Genomic DNA, 27,932 nt, shown 5'->3' on the forward strand with positions numbered 1-27,932 from the left:
AGGGAATGCAGGCAGCAAAGAAACATAGAATAACATACATGTTCAGGGACAATAGCTTGAAGAGCAAGCCCTGTCTTTTATCTGTTATCTCAGCCTAGTGGGTTAGTAAAAATTGCTTGTGGAAGTCCTTAATTGCTATTTCCCATCAACTTCTTATTTTAAAACATTTTTTGTGCATCTTTTTGAATCCTTCTTTCCAATTCACTCATATACCCTCTTCTCCAGCCAAGATGCCTTTTGCTCAGTTTAAAGGAATGAGTTCCTTTAAACCAAATTTCTTAAAGCAATGAATGATGATTTCCCAAAGGCAGTCATAGTTGAAAAGAAAACCATTTTCAAAATGAACCTTTGAGAGGCATGCTCCCAGAACAACCTGGTAAATGACCAGACCATATTCCCACGCAAGTATAAACATAGAGGGGATACCACATAAGTGGATAGCCCACTCTCAAGTACAATAAAGTGACAAGTACATGCCCATTGCAACAGAACACCACACCCTCCTTTAAAAAACATGCTGAGAATGTCGCACAATGAGAAGAATAAGAAATCTACTTTTGCTTCTCATTCTCCACTTTCATGTTTAGAACTTTGATTTATGACTGTTTGAAACTTTGATCTCTTACCTGTTGTAAAATGAAAAATGTTAAATTAAATATATTCCTGAATATTAGCAATATTAGCTCTTTTAGGAGAACTGGTTTTCCTCTTCCTTGGGTTTTACCTTTCTTAGATTTATTAACTTGATCCACCACTAAACTGGTTGCTTCCTCCTATGCAATAAATGTTCCAGTTGTGTTTTCCCAGCACAACAGTTTGGAGAAGATAAATCTGTGGAAAGACAACCCTCATGCACTGTACACTGAAATTAGACCAAACATCCTGTAGATTTCTTATCGAACTCTCACCTTCTCTCAAAAGTTACCCTTTCTCTTAGTTAATGCTTTTGCTATCTCTCCACTGGCAAGGCCTGAGAGTCTCCATGAAAGGAGCAAATATTAAATTATGAAGGTGCTAGGCTAGGCTAATTGTGTAGGTCAGGATTTTTCCACCTCAGCATAACTGATATTTATGGTGGGGGGTGGGTAACTCTTTGGACGATTGTCTTGTGCATTTAGCAGCATCCCTCAATTAATCTCAAACAATGCCTATTAGATGCGACTAGATTCCTCCTATTATGACATGTCTACGAAATAGCTAGCAGTAGTCCCTTTCTATCCCCCATCTTGGATTGCCTTTCAATAGGAAAAAAATCTCCAGGCATTGTAAAATGTCTATTGGAGGTGAAATCAGCTACCATTGATAATCCTTGATACAGGCTGCCTTTCTGTTCCTCATAATATCCCAAAAGATCAGTACTGCTAATTGATTTCCGTATGGGGCCTCTGAAACATTGAGATTGGTGCTTGGCCATTTGAATCATAGGTATCAGAGGTGGGCGTCAAAGTATAGGTATCCCTGGTTTTTCAAGAGTTCTCATTAGGGCACTCATTTTTACGAGAGATCTATAATCATACCTGTTTTCACCGACTTAAATCCAAAGAGGACTTGGTAAAGCCCTGCATCTGCTTTCTCACAGGGCCTGTGCTTCAGAGCAGACTCCCTGAGCAAGTCTCCCAGGAACTGTTTCACACAGGGTAGGTCTTGTGTGTTTGACTGAGTCAGTGTTATTTTAAAGCTTACATTCATTTTAAATTTTTCTTTTGGGGGGGGCAGGATTTACTTTCTGGGTCTTGAATGGCGCAAATTATTTTCCACACAGATGAGGGCTAATTGTTGATCTAATGGTTTTCAACCTTTTCACACCTATAGATTTACAATGGTCCATGGACAGGGAGGTGAAAATCATGGCCTATATTTTGACTTCCTGCCAAGTTTCAAAGGAAGTCTCTAATTTTGGAGTTAAGGGGAAATTAGTACAGTAAAATACTCTCTCCTTTTCTCTGAGCCTGTGCTGCTCCCTTCTAGTTGCATGTAACTGTACTAATTTGTTGCTTTTTGTTAAAAACAAATTAATTTGTTTTATTTCCTTTGTTGTTTGGCCCAGATCTGTATTTCCTACCTAGGTTATAATAACTTGGCTCTTCTTTTAGCTTCCTTATTTCAGGCTCAATATTTCACCCCTCCCCCATTGGTAGCAGAGCTAGTGTTCTCTAATAGATAATGGCACAAGGGACCTGTTGTATCCCCTGCTGTGCCTCCGAAGGTGGTTCTAGGACTGGAAGCATTGGTATTACCTGGCAGCTTTTTCAGACTGCAGACCCCTGAACCCCAACCTAGTAGGACCCCAGATCTACTGAATCATAAACCCAGGGATTAGGGCTCAGATGTCTCTGCTGCCTCCATAAGGTGCGTCAGATGCTCATTGAAGTGTATGAATCTCTGACCAACAAGTAAAAGGCATTAGAGAAACCCTGATTTCCTTTCTGTCACATCCCTAGCCTTTACCTTCTCCTACCCAACTCATGGACTGGAACGATAGCACAGTGGGTAGGGTGTTCGCCTTGTACTTGGCCAACCTGGGTTCGATTCCTCCGACCCTCTCTAAAAGCCTGGCAAGCTACTGAGAGTATCTCACCCACAAGGCAGAGCCTGGCAAGCTTTCCGTGGCGTATTCGATATGCCAAAAACAGTAACAACAAGTCTCACCGTGAAGACATTACTGGTGCCTGCTCGATCAAATAGATGAGCAACAGGATGACAGTGACAGTGACCCAACTCATCTGCTCACCCTTCAGCCCCATTCTTTGATGAGCTCTGAAACATGCATTCATTTTTCTGTTCTAAGCAGGATACTGTGAGTAAAGTAATTAAGCATCTCTGTGGATCCTTGATCAGGGCTTGGTTCTACAGCATATGTCCCACCTAGCCTCTATCTACAACCCACCTAGAGCTAGTTACCTTTTTAAAAAAATTTTATTGAATCACCCTGAAATAATTACAAGCTGTCATGTTTGGGTTACAATCACACAATGATCAAACACCCATCCCTCCACCAGTGCACATTCCCCACCACCAATATCCCCAGTATACCCCCACTTCCTACCTTCCCCCTGCCTCCATGGCAGACAATATTCCCCATACATACTCTCTCTCTCTCTCTCTCTCTCTCTCTCTCTCTCTCTCTCTCTCTCTCTCAGCTCTTGTGTCTTCTTCCTGGCTTGTGGCTTATTTCTCAAATCTTGCCTTTCATTGAATTAGTTTAAAGGACTAATCCTTAGCCTGAATATCTACGAGGCATTACACATGCTCTTATTGTTTCACATGTTTTTTTGGTGGCATTAGCATGTGTCTCCCTGAAGGCAGGTTATGTGGGGAAGGAGGAATCTCCTTTCACTTTGGTAAAGCCTGCACAATGTTGGAGAGCAACAGAGCACATATCAGAATTATGAAGATTTCTGGGGCTGGAGCAATAGCACAGCGGGTAGGGCGTTTGCCTTGCACGCGGCCGACCCGGGTTCAATTCACAGCATCCCAGCATCCCTGTGCATTGCCAGGTGTGACCCAAAAAGCAAAAAAAAAAAAAGAATGATGAAGATTTCAAAGACTGTGAATGCCAAAACTCATCCCCAGACCTACAGATATAGGACCTGTGTGTGTATGTGTGTGTGTACGAGAGAGAGAAATCAACATTGGAGAGTTGAATCTTTCACAACAAAGGTATTTGATTGATATTTCCTAACACTAATCAATTACTAGGCAAGACTGCCTGGAGGATGAGTCTTCCACATGCCATCTTGCTGCCCTGGAGTTTCTTCTCTCAGTTTTGATTTCACTTTCCATTTCCTTTCAATTGAAAGAAGCTGCAGAAATCACACTAACTCCAACTTCTGTTGTTGATGTCTAGATGATCTGAAATATATATAGACCTAATCTCCGGAGTCTAAGATGCATATATTGTTCAGTCTCACCTATCCAGCAGTGACCTCAAATCGGGGTTACCTGTTAAAGAGTCCCCTAAGGTACCTTTCAGAATCTACTCACCTGGCAGCCCCTTGCCCGCCAGGTACCTGACCATAGTTAGCTTCCTTGTTCTCCGAACCAAATCGATACTTGCAGGTATCAACTCAAACTAGATAAGAAATGGGGGAGTTGGGGGGAGAGTGGATTCGGGGGCGGGTCCCGTGAGCCGCGCAAAGGTCAAAGGGCGGGAGATATGAAAGGGGAAGTCCTCAGCGGGAGAGGGCTGCTGATAGCCCGGGAAATCGAAACTCAGCTGTTAAAACCGCTGCCCCTGCTCTTGGGAATCGCATCTCGAGACTGACTTGCAGCGGCGGCTCTGCTCCATGTACTCCCGCAGTAGGACGTTGGGCTCGGGGCTCCGCGCCCCGCAGCCCGCCCCGGCCCCGCAGCCCGCCCGGGACCCCTCTGGGAGGCTCAGGGAACCGGGCCCGCTGCAGCGACCCAGCCCGGGCTTGGAGCCGGGCCCGGAGGCTAGCAAGGAGCACCCCCCGCCGACGCTGTAAGTATTCAGCCACCTGCCAGGGCCCCCCAAACAGACTCTGAGGCTCTCTGAGATCCATCAGAGGGGGCCCGGGCCCCGGGGGGGGGTCTCTGAAAATAAAATCCCGTTGTTCTCAGCAAAAGCACCTGTGAATTATCTAAGAAACTGTGTGCAGGGGACTGCAGCCCTATTTCTGCAAATATCCGGTAAATATTTACTAAAAACTCTTTCCAAGACTTCCCTGATTCTTGTTCCCTGACTGCCAGCATCCAAGGATGGGGACTTGCAGGAACACCTGGGCGTTTTACCGACCTCCCTCGCAGCTCCACAGCTGTCTGGCTCTTAGCAGCTTGAACATCCGCTTCCCTAATCCTCGCTCCCCAGGGGCAGGGAGTGTGATCTGGGGTAGAAGATTCAAATGCTGCCTCCAGGAGCACGTTTGCACCCCTGAGCCCACCCAGACTCCCAGAGGTGCTAACCTCAGGATCACGAGGCATGGACTTGAGAACAGGAGGCTGTAAGTGAGCTGCTGGTTCCAGTCCAAGATGTTGAAGGTCCTCTACATAGAAGAAATAGATAACTTTTATTCTTGGTCTTTGGTGCTGTTGGTATCCTGGAAACATTTATTATGCAAAGTTTCAGTGATCCTACCTCTGCCCACTGAAAAAGCTTTTTTGACTGAACTGTCTAATTTGTAAGGACTCTGACTGCTTTTGACATGCAGCCTTGGAACTGCCCAAATGGTTTCATTTTCAGTTCCCTAACTCATCTTCTAGTTCCTGAAAGGCAAACTTTGGTTGCTAAGGAACAATCGATCACCAACAAACAGGTTTGCTTTCATTCTTTAGCTCTTTTTTTTTGCTTTTGGGTAACACCCGGTAATGCACAGGGGTTACTCCTAGCTCTGCACTCAGGAATTACCCCTGGCGGTGCTCATATGGGATGCTGGGAATCAAACCCTGGTTGGCAGAGTGCAAGGCAAACGCCCTACCCGCTGTGCTATCACTCCAGCCCCTCATCCTTTAGTTTTCGAAGGAATTCATAAAATACCAGACTTCTAATATTATTTGATTTAGGGTTCCACAGAGGAATGGGATGATCTGGGTGATTTCAATTACAGACTACTGCCTTTCTCAGCTCCTCAGAATAAAAGGTATCTTGACACAATAGAAGCTCATCATTGTCAAGTAACCTGTATCTGAATAAATTGTAACACTTAATGTGTAACAGGTCATGGACATAGTTTCATGTTGATGATGATTATCCTTTAAATGTTTTTTTATCTATTAAAAAGTCTAGTTAGATGTAATAATTATTTGTTCATATCATCTTATAAATAGTACTATATTGTATTATTTGACTGCAAATTATTCCCCATGTGATATAATTGCTCTAAACAGAGCATTTCCACAAAACTCCATGAATTTGTGATGCTTTTAGCCCATATTTTCTCCTTTGCATGTTACATATTTTGCAAAAGTTTATTGAGTTAGGCTGCAGAATTAGGACTGGAGTGATAGCACAGTAGGTAGGGCGTTTGCCTTGCATACAGCTGACCCGGGTTAGATTCCTCCACCCCTCTTGGACAACCCAGCAAGCTACCGAGAGTATTTTGCCCACACGGTAGAGCCTGACAAGCTACCTGTGGCGTATTCAATATGCCAAAAACAGTAACAAGAAGTCTCACAATGGAGATGTTACTGGTGCCCGCTCGAGCAAACAACGGGATGACAGTGCAACACAGACTGTGCAATATCAGACTCAGTTCCTGTTTGTACCACTTGTTCTTTTTACACTTTTGTTGGGCTGGAGTGATAGACAACAGTAGGACATTCGCCTTGCACGCGGCCGACCCGGGTTTGATTCCTCCATCCCTCTTGGAGTGCCCGGCAAGCTATCGAGAGTATCTCACATGCATGGCAGAGCCTGGCAAGCTACCCGTGGCGTATTCAACATGTCAAAAACAGTAACAAACAAGTCTCACAATGGAGACATTACTGGTGGCCGCTCGAGCAAATCAATGAGCAAGGGGATGACAGTGACAGGGACATTTTTGTTACTCACTTTTATAGCTACAATTTCTTCTCACTTGTCTATTTTAATGGAAATGGGAAACCAAGGAAGAAATTTCAATCACAAATGACCTCTCAGTAAAATCAAGGACAACAAAAGTTGTTAATAGAAAGATTTTATTTACTTGAAGGGGGGAGGGAACACTATAAGCATTTTTTTTTTTTGGTGGGAAGTTGAGTGAAAGGAAGGGTAAAGGTAAATGTTTAATAGCGAAGAATATTTTCTCACTTTGTGAGAAAGTTCACATAGTGAACTTTTATACTATAAATACGTGGAAGAGGATTGAAATCTATGTCTCTGTGCATCCTTCACATTCAACAGGAAAGTCCAAGGTGCGAATAGGCACCTGAGTCGGAGTAGGGTTCAAGTTCTGATTCTGCAATCACTTACTGGTTCTCTCACTTCAATGAGAAAGAAAGGATAATTTGTATCTCCATTTATTTATTCTTTAAAATGAGAGAATATTAACCTCTGGAGCTTTTTGTGTGTGTGTGTGTGTGTGTGTGTGTTGTGTGTGTGTGTTCACACAGATATGTATATAATATACTAGTGTGCACAATCATACATTTATGCCTGACAGAAAGCAAATAATGTTGCTATTAAACACTGATAAGCTTGAATTTATTTAATAAGCATTGATTGATAGTATTTATTGATAGTAAAGTGCTGTCAACTTTGAATGTTTGGCACTTAAACAAACAGATGGACTTAAAATACCTATTTACATAGAACTATAAATAAAATAATTCCTAAATGATTTGTAATAGCATCTCAGTCCCAATAGAGATCTCTAAACATTTAATAGATTCTAAGGCAAAGCTGACTTCATGAATATCTCTTGAATTTAAGTAATTATTTGCTTGTTTGTATTTTTTTCAGTTACCTTCAATTGATTTATTTATCTCTATTGTGTGCTACCTATGCAGATTTAATGAGAAAACAGCTGAGACAAACTTTTATCCCCCAAACTCCTATTTTCACCTTTTTCCATATCTTGCTTATCATCCTGTACTCATATCACATCTAGATATATAGAAAACTGACTATGATATTGATGTTTCTGGAAGGGTTCCTTACCTGGTTTGACCCAATTCTGGACAATGGGCTTCTGACTGTGATAGTAATAAAGGATTCATGTCTATTAACTACTTGTCTAAAACATATCTGGAAGTGGTCCTTAACTTGATGTTGTTTGAAGGAAATAAAATGAACTCATAATGTGGAAGTTATGGTATAGTTAGCATTAACTTATTTTACACATAAGCTCTGATTACCTTACCGTAACACATCTGTGGCCTATTTTATACAGAGAGTTATAGAGACTGATGGTGAGCACTGATAATACTAAACACTTAATGCTTGGTATGTAAATGAGTGCTCCATAGATAAACTATTCAAAGCCTCACAACAGACCATAATGTCTAATTCTGAATGTTTAATTAAAAACATAGGGACAAATATGAACCACTCAACAAGAGGGAGGCCATTATAAAATGTGGTCTAATGGCACAGGCATCTCAAATAATTACACGAATAACTATATGTACTATAAAGGAAAACTAGGGTCTGAGCTAGTCTTGGAAACAAAAAAAGCTTTCCCAAGAGGCAATCTTTAAGCTGCAATCTACAGGATAATTAGGAGCTGTATGTTTTTTCTGACATCAAATACATCATTCCAGCACCAACTAACTGCCATTCAATTTAGTTCTGACATTGCCCGGAGTTGGTGCCGACCCCACAATTTAAGAACTCAGTCTCACAAGACTGCCCATATTTCTGACCCCAGCAGCAAATGGAATTCCCAGGCTACCCAGATTTCTGTCTAACTGACTACAGATTTGGAGGTTTTCATGACCCTCCCTCCCCCAACTTTGATAACTCACTAGACGGACTCATAGAACTCATAGAAGCTACTACAAGTGCAGTTTGATTTTATAAAGGCTACAACTCAGTAACAACCAAATGGAAAAGATAAGTAGAGGAAGATATTAAGGATTAATATTAAGGATTAATTAACAGCGACCCCACCTCTCAGGGTGGCTTACCTTATAAGCATTGTGATGTGTTTTCCAATCTTGCATTTTCCCAAAAGTTCAAGACTTCTTTAATTTCATTACATAGGCACAGTTAATCAAATCAATAGTCATTAGTAAGTGAGCTTAATTCCTAGCCCTGCCCTGTGCCTCGTAGGCAGGAGGTAGTGGGGTAGGGGCTAAAGTGCAGAGGGTGGGACCTGAAAATTTTAAATATCTATTCACATGTTTTCCGAGCAAACAGCTCACATCCTAAAGCTACCTAGGGCTCTTTTCCTCTCAAAAGATGAATCATCTCATGAGCACATAAGGCACTGTTTATCACTTGACATTCCAAGGGTTGTGGTATCTTTGTCCTGGTAACCAGAGATAAAAGCTAAACATTTATATTTTATTATTCTGAGTTTAATTATGTAGCCCATATAGCAGTTAGGGAGACTGCCTATCCAAATCTTCTTCAACAGAACTACTTATTGTGAAGTGCATAGGGACTTTGGGTTTCATGACACAACCTTAGTTCGGAGACACAGTTCAGAGACACTGGTACTCTTGCCAGCCAGTATATGAACATTTAAAAGTAGTAGTGCCATCCCATTTCTGATACATATAGACCTTTTCCATTGAGAAAGTTTTGCTTGAGACTCTTCACTGACCTACCATATTTTCCCAATAACTGTGTGGCCAAGCAGTATGAGGGTCTCGTTGCTCAGTCCTTCTTCCATCAGTTTTGCAGAGATCAGACTCACATGCTTAAGACTTTGTCTGCTTTTGGTCATTTTCCTTTTATCTTCACAGACTACACCAAGAAAATCTCTTGAAATCTGAAAGTCATGAAGTCTGTATTTTCAGTGGCTCCCCAAATGATGTGTGGGAGAGGTAGGAAGCCTGGAGGAGGTAGGAGAGGAGCGAGCACTGCTAGAGCTGCTGTGAAACTGCACCTGAGTTCCTCCCGACCTGCAGAACATGGGAGTTTGATCCCTACTCCTTGAATTTTGGGAGAGCCCTGTGACCTCAAGTTGGAAAAAGGGAAAGGGAAAATCACCCGACCTCTGCCCAGTTTTCCCAGGCTCCTTGTAGGTTCTTACAGGAAAAATATCAGGAGGAGACAAAGTGAAGTAAAATAGTTTTTTTTTATTATTAATTTTATTTTTTATTGAATCACCATGTGGAAAGTTACAAAGCTTTCAGGCTTAAGTCTCAGTTATACAATGATCAAACACCATCCCTTCACCAGTGCACATATTCCACCACCAAGAACCCCAGTATACCTCCCCTCCCACCTGCTTCCCTCCCCTGCCCGTGCCTGTGTAGCTGAAAATTTTCACTTTACTTTCTCTTTACTTTGATTATATTCAATATTTCCACAAAAAACTCACTATTATTCTTTGGAGGCCCCCTCTCCCCCAAAATCAGACCTGCTGAAAAGGAAGCATTTGATAATTTGTTTTCCATTGCCAAGAATGAAGAGATAAGAGCTCTAATTGCAGTCTAATTGAGGTCTAATATGAGGCTATTGTGGCCGTGAGGTTTTGGATTTCTGTATTTTAGTATTCTAGTAACTAAGTCCAGGGAAATTTCTGCCAGTAATTGCATCATTGCAAGCTCGTACCTCTCTTTAGTGGTCCTTATAAGACGGCAGTTGCCATGCGTTCCCCCGAAAGAAAAAGCTGAGAGAGAAAAACCTTTCCACTCCTGGGGTGGCATGGGACCATGGCTTAGTTCACAGTCTAGAGACATTTCTGCAAGAAGCTGCTTGTACCAAAAGTAGTTTAACTGGCCTCTGGGATCATGGCAATCCAGCAACAGAGATGCCGCACATGTGCGGCCACTTGGATCCAATCTAGGCGGAGAGCGGCTGAAGTAAAATAGTTTTATTAAGAAAATATGGAGGGAGAGGAGGGGAAGGGGGAAAGAGAAAAAAAAAAAACAGAAGGAACCCATTCCAGAAGGAATCCATTCCACATAGGCTTCTTCAGAGGGCAGGGAACAGAGGCTTTAAAAAAAAATCAACAACAAACAAACAGGAATTCTCTGTTCCAGGTTGAGATGTGAGTGACCCTAGGATGGGGATGCCCTCTGCTTGCTTTTGCAGAGTTGACTTTATAGGGCCTTCCCTAAAACTGCTCCCGCTGGGGGTTTTCCACGTAAATAAGAGTCTTTTGCTAGGGTATTATCAAGGGGAAAAAACTTTGAATTTCAGGTGGTATTTCAGATACTTATTTTAGGCCTTCTGTTCCTGCTGAAGCTTCTCCTGTCCTGAAGGAAGCCAGGCTTCTCTGGAGAGTAATTCTGTAATAGTAATAAGTCTCATCTGTCCTTGGTTCCTGCATCCTCAAAGAGGGAGTTAGCCTTCAGGCAGTTGAGCTGGGTTTTGGACTGGTGACAGAAAGTTATTTATATCATGTCTTGGTTTTATTACTTACCCCGGGAGTCTCATTACCAACCCCCCACCCCCCATCTACTTGGCTGCTTTAATCCATCTTATTGACCCATTCTTGTACAACTTTGAGATATGACATATTCCTGATCACAAGGACCTAGTCTCAGATTCTGCTGTCCTCGAACACTGGGAAAACCATACATTTTTCTTACTTCTGCTCTTGTGTCTCGGGGGCCATTTCCTGTTTACCTTACTCTAAGTTCAATACTTTTCACAGCTTGTTTAATTTATTTGACCTCAGACAAAAGCAATTATGGTTTATTTGGAAACAAATAAAAAACCATTGACATGGTTTATTTGGAAACAGAACTGAGAAGTCAATGGGTGGAGAGGACACGTGGCAGGAGCCTCATGCCGTTCTCCAGAGGTGAGCAGCCCCCGTGCGTCGTCTCTGGAGGACCCCTCCAGTTTCTGCCGAAGAGGGAACAGTGGGCATGAAGGCTTGTTGTGCCTGGGGCTTGCTGATCTCCCTATTTGGACACTCTAGCTTCCTGATTTCTTGTAAATATTAATATCTGAATACTAATGTCTTCACACCCCAGGGAAGGAAATTAGAAATTTACATACTGTAATATTTTTTTTCTTCTTTTCATCCTCAGATTTTTTAAGAGAGTGACAGTAAAGCTGAGTGAGGCATCTGTTAATGGCCAATTCCTGTTTTGTTTTCTCTTTTTCTTATAAAAAGCACTATGTGCATTTAGTATTAAGCATTTCATAAATAAATGTTGGGATGTAAGGTATGGTATAATCTTGAAGTTATAGTGTTAGTTCAAATTTCAAAAACATTGCTATTAAGAGTGTATATATTCTGAATCTTAAGTACAATTTGTATGTCTAAGGTGATCAAGAACTTAAGTCTTTCCAGGGCTGAACTATAGTACAACAGGCAAGGTACTTGCCTTGCACAAGGCCGACCCAGGTTCATTTGATATCTGGCATTTTGTATGGTCCCCCCAAGCACCACCAGGAGTAATTCCTGAGTGTAGAGCCAGGAAGACCCCTAAGCACTGCCGAATGTGTAAACAAAGAACTTAAGTCTTTCCTGATACATCTTGTTTGAATACAAGTTATCAAATAAAATATTAACATCTTTTTAATTTAGTGTAAGCTTTTATAAGCTTATAAGAGCCCAAGAACTGCTTTCATTACAGAATCACTGAAATGCTCTGGATTTCTCTTATGTCTCTACATGACTATGAGAAAATAAGCTTGGCCTGTAGACTAACTGATATGTGAGTCTGAGGCTATTTACCCTGGAAATAGAGAATTTGCTAATGCCAAAATTCTCTAGTGATATGAAAAGATCAGTCATAGGAAGAGAAAATGGATCATTAATTATAATGATGGCAAAATATTGATTATTCATTTGGGGATTATTTAACTCAGTTTCTAGGCAATACACCCTTATTAATAGCAATGTATTCACAAAGTTCTATAAGATATTAGAGTAGTGCTTCTTTTTTTTTTTTTAAAGAAATATTTTATTGAACCACCGTGAAAACAAAAAAAATACAAAGCTTTCAGGTTTAAGTCACAGTCAAATACTGACTAAACCACCATCCCTTCAGCAGTGCACCCGTTCCACCACCAAGAACCCCAATACACCCCCCTCCCACCCCTCCCCCCATCTAAGTAGCTGATGATATTCCCATTATTCTCTCTATATATTGAGTACATTTCATATTTCCATACAGAACTCACTATTGTTGATTGGAAATTTTCCCCAACAATCAGGCCTGCTGAATAAGCATCATCTAATAATTTCTCTTCCTTGGTAAAGGTGAAGACTTTGAGTCCGCGCGGCCGCTATTGCGGCCGCGCGGTTTTGGGTTTCTGATATTTTAGCTCAGTTCACAGTCAAAATGGATGGCTGCAAGAATCTGCTCTGGTGCCAAAATGGGTTAGGAGACCTCAGGATCACAGTCAGTAGGCGGGAGGCTCTGCTTCTCGTGCCGCGGCTCTTGGTTCATCTCTGGGCGGAAGGCGCGCCGGGAACACCTCCCCTCCCAGGATCACCTACAGGCTACGTCACTAAAGAAAGTCCTACCTCCTGGTGGAGGGGTCTTAGAGGGTGGCTCTCACCGCGTGGCTGCTGCCGCTGCCGCCATTTTCGCTCAGAAAAATGGGGTGGAGAGGGAAAAAAATCCCTTCCCGGGCTGCACGAGGTTGTAGTTCAGTTCGCAGTCAAAATGCATGGCTGCAAGAATCTGCTCTGGTGCCAAAATGGGTTAGGAGACCTCAGGATCACAGTCAGTAGGCGGGAGGCTCTGCTTCTCGTGCCGCGGCTCTTGGTTCATCTCTAGAGTAGTGCTTCTTGATAGTAATATGTATTGCTTTATGAGTAGGGAAAATATCTGAGTGATATCAGATTCTATGATTAAATAAACCAGCTGAGCTCTGCCTATTTGATTTTGGGATTGAGAAATGTGAAGAAGCATTTGTGATACTGTGATGGCAAGGAATAAATTAGTTGTAACTTGACATTATTAACCTGGGTAACCCAAGATATTAAAATGAATACAATGATCAATAACTTGAACTCATGTTTTATGCATGCTCTAGACCTGTATATATCACACACAGTATTATTTTTTTGTTTTCTTCTTCTTCTTTTTTTTAATCACAGTAGCATTTTGCTGCTTTACGAATGTTCAAAGTGAGTCTTGAGAGGTTAAAAGATTTCCTAGTATCTCATTACCAGCCCTGAAATCTGAGTTTATCTGCCAAAGTCTGCATCCTGAACTTCATGTGGAGCTAGTAGAGGGAGTGTAGTTAATTTTTCATTTTTCACAAGAAGAAAATAGAAATTTTGTACAGCACTGGTACTGGAGAAATAGAAATGTCATTTATTTAAAGTTGTTAAATGAATAGTGAATGACAAAACTTTGTAAGAGCAAATTTCTGTGGACATTCTCTTTTATATTTTTGATTTTAAAATATTTTTTAAAAGTTTAATTATAGTTTAAGAAACAAGGTTACAGAGTCTTTACTTTTATAAACTTGATAAATTTTCTTCTGATTTTATTAAATGATAATATGGTGGGGTTGCACCAGAGTGGTTCTCTCTCCATGTCTGAGAAAATTAGACAGCATACTACAGTCCTGTGATCTTTTAGACATCTGATCATAGCTTAGAGTAATATAATCTAGGTCATGTATGAGTATATAAGAAGTTAAAAAACCCACAAACAAATTTCACCCTTGCTATATACAATATGTTCTGATATATTTATTCATACCTAAAATAAATCAGCTAAATAGATTTCATGACCCATCAGTGGGTTAACACCTCCAGTAGGAAAAGCATAGTTCTATGCACGACAGAAATAATTGTTAGAGTAGAGAGAGGAAAAGACATTTTAGTTTGGAAAGTAAAAGAGAGAAAAGACATTTTAGTTGGTTGGATCAAATTTATCTTCCTATTTATTAGGCAGTACAGTAGAAATTTATGGCTCTGTTTAGAATGAATTTCAACTTTCTAGACTAGATTTCAAGCTCCTTATTGTGGTCTACATTTGTAATCTGCCAAATCTTGGGAAGCAATCATTTCTGTTCACATACAATATCATCAAAAAATGGGTATTTTTCAAAATATCTTTGACAGCAGAAAGAGTGAAACAATAAATCAACAGAATGATGAAAGCTTGAAAACACATAATACCTATAATAATCAGCAGAAGCACAGAAAAAATAGGGAAAAAAAGAAACAGTTCAGTTACAAAGTAATGTTACATACTTCAAAGTCAGCAGAGTACTGTAGGGTTACACAAATTGTTAAGGTTAATTGCATTTATTCAGAAAGTATTTGAATCTGAAACAAAAGCTTAAGAGAAAAAAAAAACATCAAAAGAAGACTGCACTTGAAGGGTCTGTTATATATCAGAAGAATCAGCAGATGATGGTTCCTTTGTTCTGAAGTGTCTGTCATCCCTCCATGCCCATATAAACACTTAAAAGGTGGTCCATTAATATCCTATTGAAAAACTGAGGACATCGCCATCATTAAAACTGAAGTGCCAATATAGTCCAGTTATTATTTTGTTGTGGACCAAGTAAGAGCAAAAACCCTATGCTACCTAATCTTATAAAATAGTTTGAGACCCTGTTTTAAGAGATTTTTCTTTTAAATACTTATTTAAAAAGCTTGGGAATGGTTTCCTCTGATTATTGAAGTAAAGTATATTTACTATGAAAATTTAAACATCACGAGAACAATACAAAAGTTCTTCCTTGCAATTCCCATACTTAGAAAAGTTGGATATAAAGGTGAAAGAAGATGATAGGAGGTAACTTGTTTATAGTGTGATTGCTATCATATTGGAAGACACTATTTTTCACATTGGCTTCTGATTGAGTTTAATTAAGAAAGTACCTTTGTGGGGGCTGGAGTGATAGCACAGTGGGTAGGGCGTTTGCCTTGCACTCGGCTGAGCAGGGTTTGATTCCTAGAATCCCATATGGTCCCCTGAGCACCGACAGGAGTAATTCCTGAGTGTAGAGCCAGGAATAACCCCTGTGCATTGCCAGGTGTGACCCAAAAAGCGAAAAAAAAAAAGAAAAAAGAAAGAAAGTACCTTTGTTATAACAGTGGAATCTGGGAAAATCTGTTATGCAGTGCTTTTTTCAAAAAGGTTTAATTTGAATATCCAATCATGAAGAAAATATCATTTCAATATGCCACCACAAAAATTGTTTTATTTCTGAGCTTGTGGGTCCTTGAGTATTGTATAAAAGATTTACATACACAATTCAGATGCTTATGAAATTATGATTTTTTTGGTACAGTTTAAGTAGATGCTACTGAAGTTGGTAGGACCCCATGGGTGGCTTATGTAAGGTGGAGAGGTAAGAGATGGCCACTTTTTCCTGATGCACCTCTGCCACCCAGGACTGACTGGAAAGACTAGGACTGATAAAGTCTTCCATGAGCCCTTGCACAGCACTGGCCAGAGACTGCTAGACCCACTAGGTGGCCATCAAGTGTAGCTACACTTGATGGCCACTTGGGTTTCTCAATACAGGAGTTGATTCCTACCACCGGATATTTCAGGGAGCCGGGGACTCAAGCTGGAGTGAGGAAGTGCTCTTTGCAGACAAAGAAAGCCAGTCCTAGGCCTTATCCAGGGCTTTCGGTCTTTGTCTTTCTCACAGAAAAGAATTTCAGGCTAAAGAGCTGATCAGTGATGTGAAAACAGATTTTATTTGGAGGTTTTGAGGAAGGGGAGGAAGGAGAAAAAGGGAACAAGAATAACACGCTCAAGGGAGACTGTGGGCTTCTCCAAAGGCGGAGAGAGCCTCTATACACATCCCCGCACTAGATATAAAAGAATGAAAGTACATGTCTCAAGAGGGGAGATGTGGGTGATGCATGTACTCAGGCATCACATGTGCTTTGCCATGTGGACACAAGCAGCGTTATCGTCTTGGGCAGTTTCCTTTGTTCAAATTGTCTCTCATAGGATTTTTCCCAAGCTTGGTTTTATTAGGTTTTTTCCTATGTAGGGCTTCTAGCTGGGTAAGAGATCGTTGCTAGGTTGGTTGCTAAGGGGGTAGGGCTGGGAGCTTCTTTCTTTGGCCTTTGTTCTGCTGGAGCTTCTCTTGGTTATCCAACCTTCTCTCGGTCTCTGGCACCAAGAAGGTCTTATCAGACCTAAGTCCTGTGCTCACAGGTGGGCTTTGTGCAGTGTTGAACTATTGTTTTATTACTTCCTAGGAATTCAATTACCATGGGGGTCCTCTCCTATCTGCCTATATCAATAATAGGTCCTTCCCCAATGTCCAGGTCTCTCTCTTTACCAGTACACGATGTTGCTCATCATGTCACTTCTCTCTCCCAGGTCCAGAGTATGATATCCTGGTCTCTGGGTCTGGTCCCTCACTGTTCACCTGCCTCCAGTGTACCTGCGCTTTGTCCTGTCCAGACAGAGCTTGATCTAGTGCACGGCTTCTGGGTCTGAGATCTGCAGCTGGAATCTTGTAACCTGTGTCTCCTGACTGGGACTTCCTATTCCGTCACCTGTCACTGGGCCTCTCAAGGGCCATAACCTAGCAGTTCCTTGTCCCCTGAGCTTTTCTTCATTTCCTCACCATGGCCATGTGCATGAGAGTGAGAACTTCTGCTGCCCTGTCAGTAGGGTGTGGGTGAGGTGGTAAGGGGGACCTTGCCAACCCACAACTTCCTTTATGTCTCATACCATTTCCCCTCCCCCAGCCATTTCTGTTATTTAACTACCTGCTTGGTCGGTGAGATTTAAAAGAAGCAATTAAATTAACAACGTAATGAATGGTGAGTCAGGCTACAAATACTATTAAAACAGTAGTGGGTGTAAAAAGCCAGGGTTCTCCGGAGAGAAGCTCTTGCTTTGTGTGCAACTGAACTGGGTCTCATCTCCTTTCCAGCATTTCTACCAGGAGTGATCTCTGCTCACAAAGCCAGGAGTAAAGCCCTGAGCTGGGTGTGGCCCCAAACAATTGAACCCTGCAATTGAAAAGATCAAGAAGTCATATAGCCTTGGCAAGTCTATGCATTGATTTTTAGGTATTTATATAGCCTTGGCAAGTCTATGCATTGATTTTTAGGTATTTTATTTTAAGAATATTTTAAGAATATCCTTTATTCTTCAAGAATCAAGAAACACACATCATTTTTTTAGGCTGAGAAGACTCATGGTCTGCTATATATAAGCTGGAAGGCTAGAGGAAGAGTTTACGAAGAACTGAAATCCAGGCAGCTGGGGGGTAGAGATTTTGCTCTCGGCATGAAGGTTTGAGAAGTAGAAGCACAGAGGCGGAAGCTACAAGTACCAGCTCAGCAGACAGATGGTGGCTCTAATCTTTACCCTTTGTTTTATTCAGGTCCTCATGGTATCGGTTAAACTTATCTCCCTTTAGGAAGGAGGATTTGCTTTTCTCAATTCATTGATTCAAATGTTAACTTCTTCTTTAGATACCCTAATACTCAGAAATAATGGCAAAATTTCTAAGTTAAAAATAATAGTAAAATACCTGGAAATAATGTTTAACTATCCTGTGTCCCAGTCAAGTTGGTATATAAAATGAACCATCAAACCTGGAATCTTGTTTTTTTTTTTTTTTTTTTGTTCTGACATTTCTGTTGCTATCTCCTCTCCCCACCTCCTGTATTTCATGTGTTTCATTGACCAAGGGCTGGAGCGATAGTACAGTGGTAGGGCATTTGCCTTGCATGCGGCAGACCTGAGTTCAATTCCTCTGCCCCTCTCAGAGAGCCTGGCAAGCTACCGAGAGTACCTCACCTGCACAGCAAAGCCTCGCAGACTACCTGTGCCATATTTGATATGCCAAAAAACAGTAACAACAAGTGGAGACGTTAGTGGTGCCAGCTCGAGCAAATTGATGAGCAACGGGATGACAGTGACATGTGATGTGTTGACCAAGATAGCTGCTTGAGCCTTCACAGAAATAATTAGTGGGTTCCACATGTATCTCAACTCCCCCAACTTTTTAAAAAAAATTTTTATTAGTGAATCACCGTGAGGTACAGTTACAAACTTATGAACTTTCGTGTTTGCATTTCAGGCATACAGTGATTGTTTACCCATCCCTCCACCAGTGCCCATTCTCCTCCACCAGTGATCTCAGTATCCTTCTCACCACCCCACCCATCCCCACCACCACACCCCGCCTCTGTGGAAGGGAATTCCCTGTTGTTCTCTCTCCTTTTGGGTGTTGTAGTTTGTAATAGAGGTATTGAGTGGCCTTCATGTTTGGTCTATAGTCTACTTTCATCATGCATCTTTCAACCCGAAAGGGTCCTCCCAACATCCTCTACTCTATGTTCCCTTCTCTATCTCAGCTGCCTTTTTTCCCAGCATGTGAGGCCAGTTTCCAAGCTGTGGGGCAGACCTCCTGGTTCTTATCTCTACTACTCTTGGGTGTTAGTCTCCTACTCTGTTACTTTATATTCCACAGATGAGTGCAATCTTTCTATGTCTGTCTCTTTCTTTCTGACTCATTTCACTTAACATGATACTTTCCAACAATTCTCCAAACTCAATCAGAGATACCTCACCATGAAGAAGATTGAAGAATATATTCTTTTAATTGAGCATGCTTTGGTCAACTTGAATAATACTGGAGTCCTTTAAAAAAGGAGGCAAAAAAGAATGGTCATGTCTGGCCAACCTCTATCCTAGTTTAAAAATTGAAAAGAATCAAGCATAAGATTCTTGGTTATGGATTGGAAATATAGCCCACCTGATAGAGCAAAGGCCAGTGAGGCCTTAGGTTCAATCTCTTGGGTTCAATAAGAGAAACTTGCAGAAATTCATTATATTTTGGAAATGTAATATCTAGGAAGAAAAACAAAGCTTATGTTCCTATTCAGAGTACTGATTTAAGGAGAATTTGAATAAAATCCCCATGTAAACCTTTGTGTTTTACACTGTTTACATATTTTAGAATTGCTTACAATTGTTAATAATTTAAACTACTAAAATACTTGAGTGGTTATGATAATCCATGTTGTGAAATACTAGGTAGACTTTTAATATTAAGCTTGTTACATGTATAATTGAAAACACAGTTTGAAAGTTAAATGATAAAATTGTGCTTAAGGTATAATTACAATTGTGTAATAAATAAGAAGCATATATTATAGATTGAACTGAAAAGCACCCAAGTAAAACTTTAATTGATGATCTTTGAGTAATGGGTTTCTGAGTGACCTCTAAATATCATAAAAATAACATCCTGCATTTTCTTTTGTGACATCACTGTTTCACTGTCACTGTCATCCCAATCGTCGTTGATTTGCTCGAGCAGGCACCAGTAGCGTCTCCATTGTGAGACTTGTTGTTACTATTTTTTGGCATATTGAATACGTCATGGGTAGCTTGCCAGGCTCTCTGAGAGGGACAGAGGTATCGAACCCAGGTTGGCCATGTGCAAGGCAAATGCCCTACCCGCTGTGCCATCGCTCCATGACATATTTCTTTCAAAATAAAAAATGATAAATATTATTTTTAAGTCCTTCATGCAGAGATTTAGACACAAGCCCTTTTTGCCTTTTATGGTTTGTTTTCTCCTTAAGTTATGGATAACCTTGAGGAGTGCTTGATAGCATTGGCAGCAGTGATGACACTGCTGAAGGCTGGACTTGCCTGGACCACAAGTTTGACCTGAGGTACGCCAACTGTCCCTTTGCTCACTGGTGTGTGAGTGAGGGCCTGGAGGAGGCAGAGTTCTCTGGGGCCTGTCAGGACATGGCTGCCCTCGAGAAGGATTATGAAGATGTGTTGGAGCAGATAGTGCTGATGGAGAGGACAAGGGTGAAAAGTATTAATCTGTTTGTTACAATTATGCAATTCTGTTGTCTTAGAATCATCTTATTTTTGTTGTCCTCACTTTAACAGCACTTGTGTTACTTCCAGTCCAGCTCATTCTCACTCCCATCCCTCCTCATTGCAAGCTGGTATTCTAAAGTCTTTAAATTAGTGTCTAGGATTTATTTATAAATATATGAACTTATATTGTCTTTAACCTTGACTTACTCTCTATAAACCACAGATGAGTGAGATTATCCACCATTTGTCTCTATGTCTTTGGCTCATTTCACTCAACATGATACTTCAGTTCCAGCCAAGTTGCTACAAGAAGCATGATTTAGTTTTTTCTTGTGATTATACAGTTTCTTTATTTTTCTGTCATTTGACATTCGTGTTGTACTAAGTGCTCCAATGAACATAGGTGTGCATGCATAGTTTCAAAGTAATATTTTTGTGTTTTAGGAGTAGATATCAAGAAGTAGAATAGTTGGGTCTTATTGGAGCACCATTCTCACTGTTTTTCATAGAAACAGGGCCAGAAAATATATCCACAAATAGTGAATGAGAGTTTTCCTCTTACTACACCCCTGCCAACACTGGTTGTTTCCAGTTGGTTTTTACTTGTTTATTTGTTTGTTTTTTTCCGATATATGCCATTCTAACTTGTATAAGATGACACTTCATTGCCATTTTTAGTTGTATTTCCTGATACTAAGTGTTGATGAGAACTTTTTATTTTATTTTTTATTTTTATTTTTTTGCTTTTTGGGTCACACCCGGCGATGCACAGGGCTCACTCCTGGCTCTGCACTCAGGAATTACCCCTGTCGGTGCTCAGGGGACTGTATGGGACGCTGGGAATAGAACCCGGGTCGGCTGTGTGCAAGGCAAACACCCTACCTGCTGTGCTACTGCTCCAGCCCTGATGAGAACTTTTTAATATGAATACTGGCCATCAGAATGTCCTCTGCATAGCATAGTCTGGAATCTCTTCTAATTTTTTGAGAGGGTTGCTAGTATTTTGTTGATGTTGTTGAGATTTGTGAGTGCTTTATATATTTTAGATATTAGTCCTTTATCTGATGCATCATGTGCAAATATTTCCTCTTAATCAATAGGGTGTCTTTTATTTTAGCTTCAGTTCTTTTTCCATTATTAAAACATGCATATTGAGCTAGTCTCCTGATTGTTCTACAAGTTGGCAGTGCAAAAATTTACCTGGCTAATCTAGTAATTGGAGCTGAAATACAAAAAAATTCATGTGCCCTAGAGCAGAATTAGAGGCATCTTCCTCTAATTTGTGTACATGATTTGTATTTTATTGACATGTAAGGAACTTGGGATAATGTATGCATGTACATATGTACATATGTACGTATGTATGTATGTATGTATTTGTATGCACTTGTATAATATATATCATTTTTTACTTTCCATAAACGGACTTTGTGAACAAAGACCCGATGACCTCATGGCCTCTTGCTTATCTTTTCTGAATATTTATTTAATCCTATGACAGAAATAAAAAATTATGAACAAATCAGAGTCACCTCAGCCTGTTAGGTGTGTAGAAAGTATCTTGGTCTCTGAAGGTTTTGATACCAGTGAGAATTCATGAGCCTTTCGACTCTGGAGAGAGTTCAGGGCTGTTTATAGAGCAGGATGATTAACTAAACCTGATTTACATGTTCCTTTTTTTCTTCTTGGGAATATGGTCTATTTAGAAATCATTTTGAGCAACTGGAATGTCTTAAAAGTTTTGAAATGTGTTGGCTAAAGAGAAACTTCAAATTTCTGCATTAAATATCATGTAATCAAGGTCAATATTTGAAGTCATATACAGAAAATAAATCTGACGGTATTTTTTAAAAAATTAATGAAAAAATTCCTCATCTTATCCCATGCATCCAGGGATAAGATTTTATTTTTTTTAAACTATGAAGACTTCCAACCAATTTTTTGTGTAGGATAGTAGACTTTTTTTGTAAGATAGTAGACTACTCTGCTTGAAATTCTATTTGTAACTTAATCTGCCTCTTATTTTTTGCTCCTGACTGTTACTTTTTAGTCAAGCCAGTGTTGTTCCTAATTAGAAATTTAAATTACAGCTGCTGTGGTTTGTACACACCATGGGATATATTTATGTAATGCTTTAAGTCAGCCAAGATATTTTTCATAATTTCACTGGCATTCTTTTTTTGTATAGTTGCTTATTGATGAGATTTTGCAAAAAATGTTCATTCTTGCACAGGAGAAGCGGTTGTGTAGCTCAGGAGAGACCTCACAAGGAAAATAATTCTTAAGTGTATTTTTTCATTGATACATTTGTTGTTTCTTTATGGTGCAGAAAAACATTTTTGTCTTTTGTGGTGCTATTTTCTTATGTACTCCCTTCCTATCTCTCCCTGTGTACTGTGGGGAAGTGAAAAATAATTTGACAAATGGAAATATTTCATTAAATTTCAATGAGGTAATTAAGGAAACTCATTTCAAAGATATACATTTATCTCAGAAGCTTGAATGTTCCTTAATCAGGAAATGACCGGAATACTAAATATAGGAAGATTGGGCTTGTCTTGATCAGCAGCTTTGAGAGCCAGACTTTTGAAAGGGCTAACAGAGAGGTTAAAACAGCAGAGACCCTGGCATTGGGTGGAAACTAATTGGCTGGAAACATGAATAAGTTATGCTTGTTATTCATGTTGAGGAAAAGCTAAAGGAGAAGGTGGAATATTTGTGTCTACCAAGGCATTACACTCTGCCATCTGATATTAAAGAGCAAAGTGTAGATCCTTAGACCTAACTTCTTTTTCCTCTAGCAAATAAGAGGAATAGAAGCTCAATTATCTGGCGATGCTTTCTTCTGAATATTAAGTTTCAGATTTGGCATTTCTAGGCTGTAAAATATTGCCAAGAAGGTTGCTAAGGAATCCTCTAACATGAAACATTTATTACTGGGCACACTGACCTTGAGGCTGGGGTTATGTTTCAGTGCTTTCAGGTAAAAGCCCCAGTTTTCAGGGTTGGGAATTAATTTCCTCTTTTCTCAGACTTGTACCCTGTCTGCTAATCTGTAGGTTACACACTGAGGCCATAGATCAACAAATAGAAATTCTGAAGACTAAAGATTTTAGAACAATGTCCTCAAATTTGATCAATTAGGTTATGTGTTGTAAAATAAAAGCTTTTGCAAGCTCTTTTTTTAAAATTTTCAAATTTTTCATGAGAGAATGTACTGAACTTGGAAAAATTCTCTTTTAGTGGCTCTTAGCAATGTCCTGGCAAAGAAACACCTTTTCTGTTTTAGTTGCTATTTAAAAATTTCCCTGTTATTTTCATGTATCTCAACTTGCTATTCTTTGATATTTTAAATTTTTTTGGGATTTCTGTGATTCTCCTCCAAGTTGGTTCTCTGATTACTCACATCATCCCATTTTGATGCATATTTGTATATCTTAGGGGGATTTTTTTGTGTGTGCTTTCATGAATTGCTTCTAACAAAAATATAATTATGTTAAAGTGGTTATCTACTATGAATTCTTCCATCTCTATTCCTAACTCCCTAAAATATTAAGTCCATAAGAGATGCTCACTTAAGTACATTATTTTGTTTGGAAGCCTATTAAGAGATTGAAGTTAATATTTTATGCTTTCTGTATGGAGCTAAAAAATTAGCCATAGATATCCAACTGGTCAAAGTTCAAAGTCATGGTTTAAATTTCAACACTATTCGTAAAGGACTGAGTATATGGCTCAGTGGTAGAGCACAGACCTAGTCTGTGCAAGGTCCTGGATTTCATTCCAGGTGCAAAACCCAGAAACAAACCACATGTATTTACTAACTTGTCACTTGATTATTAACTATATGATCTGATTTTTGTGTCTTTTTCTGTGGCTTATGAATATCTTAACTCCTCATTTATTTTCAATACTGTAAGTCACCTTGATTGATATATAGCAGTGGTTTTCCAAGCTTAGTTCTCCATCAAGAACAAGATTATTATCTAGGAACCATCTAGAATAGGACTATCTAGGAACCAATGAAAAAAATGCCAGTACCAGATTCCATCCAAGAATTGCTGAATCAGGAACTATACCAAAAACTCCAGATAATTTTGAAGCTTGAAGTTCGAGAATTGTGGCATTACCAGTTCCCAATATGATGAGCTGCTCATACCACACTGTTGGTGAACATCAGCGACAGGGGGCCATTTCATGGTTGGCCTTTAAATCCATTGTCTTGTTTTTCACCTATAAGGTTATGCAGAGTGGCTGACTACTGAACCTAATTTCAAGTATACAGTTACTGCCCACAGAGTTTTAGCTTTCAAATTCCTATAAAGTATGACTGTTGAGGAGTAAAAACTGTCTTCGGTTGGATCAAGAATATGCAACGGGCAAGGGATTAACTTCCAGCTGCAAGGACCTGCTTTTGCATGCTTAACATTGTACGCATGTTAGATTACACGCGCAATGTCTGCTGATATACGTTAGGTAATTGGGCAGCCAGCAGCTCTATTTGCATGCAGAGATGACTGCACACCTCCCATTTACAAGTCTAAAATTAAGAGGCCAGTTTGAAGCTGGCTGAAGGCTTATTGCTAGGAAAATAATGAGATAAGGAAGAAATGGCTGTTGTTAATTTGCAGTTGTGGCCACTACCATTCTGTCTTTGCAAATTTGTCCTTTGAAATGGTATATTCTGTGTGGAGAGAGAATCCTAAGTGTGTGTGTGTGTGTGTGTGTGTGTGTGTGTTTAATCTACACTTACAAGTTGATTGTGTTTATTCTGAGCTTTTCCCTTAAGAGTATATTCACATGCGTGCTGAATCTATTGCTGGACTCTCATTTCACTCGGGCAGGTATTCCTGCTCTCATGAGACACACGCATCTTGTCAAAGAAGAGTGACCCCTCACACAGACTCTCAGACCGGGTAGGGGCACCACTTTAGTGTGGCCCCAAGTCATCAGGCAGCTCCGCTGAGCTTGGACTGTGCAGAAGCTGCGGGTATTCAGGCCACTCAAGAACAGGGTTCTGTAATTGCTTTGGTGTGTGCTGCAACACACACAGCCTCAAACTCACAGCCCAGGCTTTTAAAGCCATTCAGACATCCTCTGGGGCCCCCATTAAAAAAACCAAGGTGACATTTACAAGACTAGATGTTTTGGGGGTACAATTTCACACTTCTTCCAAATATGTGGTACTCCACCACACCTGTAATCAAAATATCAATGCCCGACGGCACTGTCTGTTGCCCAACTCAGTCCCTCTCTCTAACTTCAGTTCCATGGTCAGAGCTCAGGATCAGTTTGGTCTTGTCCCGTCCCTTTATTCCACGTAGAACTTCAAACAGCTGCCAGGGATTGCAGAGTTAATGGAATCTTCTCTGGTGAAACCCCCTCACCTCTCTGTTTGCACTGCCTCTTCCCTCCTGACTATTCTCAATGAGTGTCCCATGGAGAAAGAATTAGGGAGGTACCAACCCCAAGGCTCCAAGAGTACAAGACTGGGGCCAGTTTACTACTCAGCTGGGTCCTCCAGAGGTGGTGGTTGCATAACAAAAGGCTTGGATTCCTGGCTCTGGGGTACAAAAAAGACATGAGTGCTTCCTATAGTCCGAAAGTGGGTGTTGGGAAGAGTGTGCCTCCAAACCTTCTCAGAGGCACTTACTCAAAAGCGCCACCTAGAGGAATAACGGATCCTTACAAAGATAGTTTTCCCAAAGCCAGGTCCTGGTTTCCCTCTTTCACTTACCACTTTGTTTTCCTATTTGATTAAGCACATTTGTTTTACTGAGATGAGATTGTGCAGCTCTAGAGAACAAATGATTCTGCTCTTTGGTGCCTATTTGATGGTGCTGATTGTAAATGCGTTTTATTAGGAGGAAGAATGCTTGGAGGTTTTGTATAAACATAAGTAATTTCTCCCAATAATAAATGTTTTTTTTTTATTCTAGCACAAGTGCATACACCTTGATAAAGCCAAATGAAAGCCGAAGAAATCAGATACAAAGGAGTATGTATATTTATATTTACATAACATTCAGATAACTTCTCATTTTTGTACAAAATACAGTAGATTGGCTCGGATCTTAAGTATTTTTATTTTCCGTTTTGCATACACTTTGCCAGATGGCATTAGTATTTTATTTATTTACTTATTTTGGGATTTGGAGGTGCTCAGGGACTATTCTAGCTCTATACTCAGGAGTGACCTTTATATGTGGTGCCAGGGATCAAATCGAGGACAGCTACATGCAAGGAACGTGTCTTACCTCTTGTATTAGCTCTTTGTTCCATTTTTTTAAAAAAAAACCTTCTGTAGTTTTTAGTGTATTCGAAAATGATTCCATAGTTAATGCTCTAAATTTGTTTTTCTGTGTTTGTTAACAGCAGAACTTTATCATGATCATCAATTGCAGATTCCTGGTGATATTTAATACTTTCATACTTATTGCAATACTTCAGGCTATTCCTGTAAATTTGGATTAATTGAAGATGTTTGTTTTTACAGGACTCTGACTTTTTATCTTTAAAATTGTTGTTGCAGTAATATGTTTGCATTAAACAGTGTTAGCATTTACGTTTTGCATTATATTAGAACTATGGGCTATTTTTGAAATAACAAGTTTTATGTGAGTGGATGATGAAATAGTCTTTCTCAAATCATCCCACCCTCCCCATCATCTGCTTTCCTATTTTACACCTATCAGGATTTACTCTGTGCCACTTTAATTTGAGTACTTCTGGTTGCTTCTCTTGATTAAAGTCTTTTTGAGGACAGATACCAAATTTTATTCACTTTTGTGCCTCTGGTACTTTGTTGATATAGAACATAGCTTCATGAAGGCTATACAGTTAATGCTGCCATTTAAAGTCACAGAACTATGCAGTACAGTTGGAAGGTGAACTAAAGTTCATTTAGTGCATAAGGAGTTATGAACCTTGCTCTAAGCCTAACTGTGGTGTTAGTGCTGAGATTCTGTGGTATCACTTATGAAATCATTGAAGGGAAATTGAATTTTTGTGTCTAATAATGAACATAAAGGCACAAAAGGAAAACAAGTCTCTGACAGGTGTTCATAAGAAAGGAAACATAAGAAAGGTGGTTGAGATGAGAACATGGCATCCACTGACAGAGGGACAGTTGCCACTGCTGGTGGTTGGTTGACTAACAGAATCTCATGTTTTGGCATTGGATGGGCTTCAGTTCTAAATACTTAACCGGTATTTAAGATTCAGTGTGGTATGGATTTTGGATATGTTCATATACTTTTTCTCTAATAATTAAAAATAATGTAAATGAACTTATAGAAGCGATAGCGCAGCGGTTAGGGCGTTTGCCTTGCACGCAGCGGACCCAGGTTCATTTCCTCCACCCCTCTCAGAGAGCCTGGCAAGCTACCAAGAATATCTCACCCGAATTGCAGAGCCTGGCAAACTACCCGTGGCGTATTTGATATGCCAAAAACAGTAGCAACAAGTCTCACAATGGAGACGTTACTGGTGTCCGCTTGAGCAAATCGATGAGCAACGGGATGACAGTGACACAGTGATATAGAAAAATAGGCAAGCCAGCTTAATGGGGCTCTGAGGAACAGTGAGTATCTCTCTGGCTCCCCCTGCTGTTACTCAGA

General features: G+C 40.2%; 1 protein-coding gene across 1 annotated transcript; it reads left to right on the forward strand.

Moving 5' to 3' along the window:
• Nucleotides 1–4,196: 4,196 nt before the first annotated feature.
• LOC129402144 (epithelial-stromal interaction protein 1-like) lies at nucleotides 4,197–26,735 on the forward strand. The gene is made up of 3 exons (XM_055127415.1): nucleotides 4,197–4,462; nucleotides 26,253–26,311; nucleotides 26,689–26,735. The coding sequence occupies exons 1-3, from the start codon at nucleotides 4,287–4,289 to the stop codon at nucleotides 26,733–26,735; spliced, it is 282 nt and encodes a 93-aa protein (XP_054983390.1). The 5' UTR covers nucleotides 4,197–4,286.
• The last annotated feature ends 1,197 nt before the right edge of the window (nucleotides 26,736–27,932 follow it).

The sequence above is a fragment of the Sorex araneus genome, chromosome 1, assembly GCF_027595985.1.
Source record: "Sorex araneus isolate mSorAra2 chromosome 1, mSorAra2.pri, whole genome shotgun sequence".
Taxonomy (NCBI): Eukaryota; Metazoa; Chordata; class Mammalia; order Eulipotyphla; family Soricidae; genus Sorex; species Sorex araneus.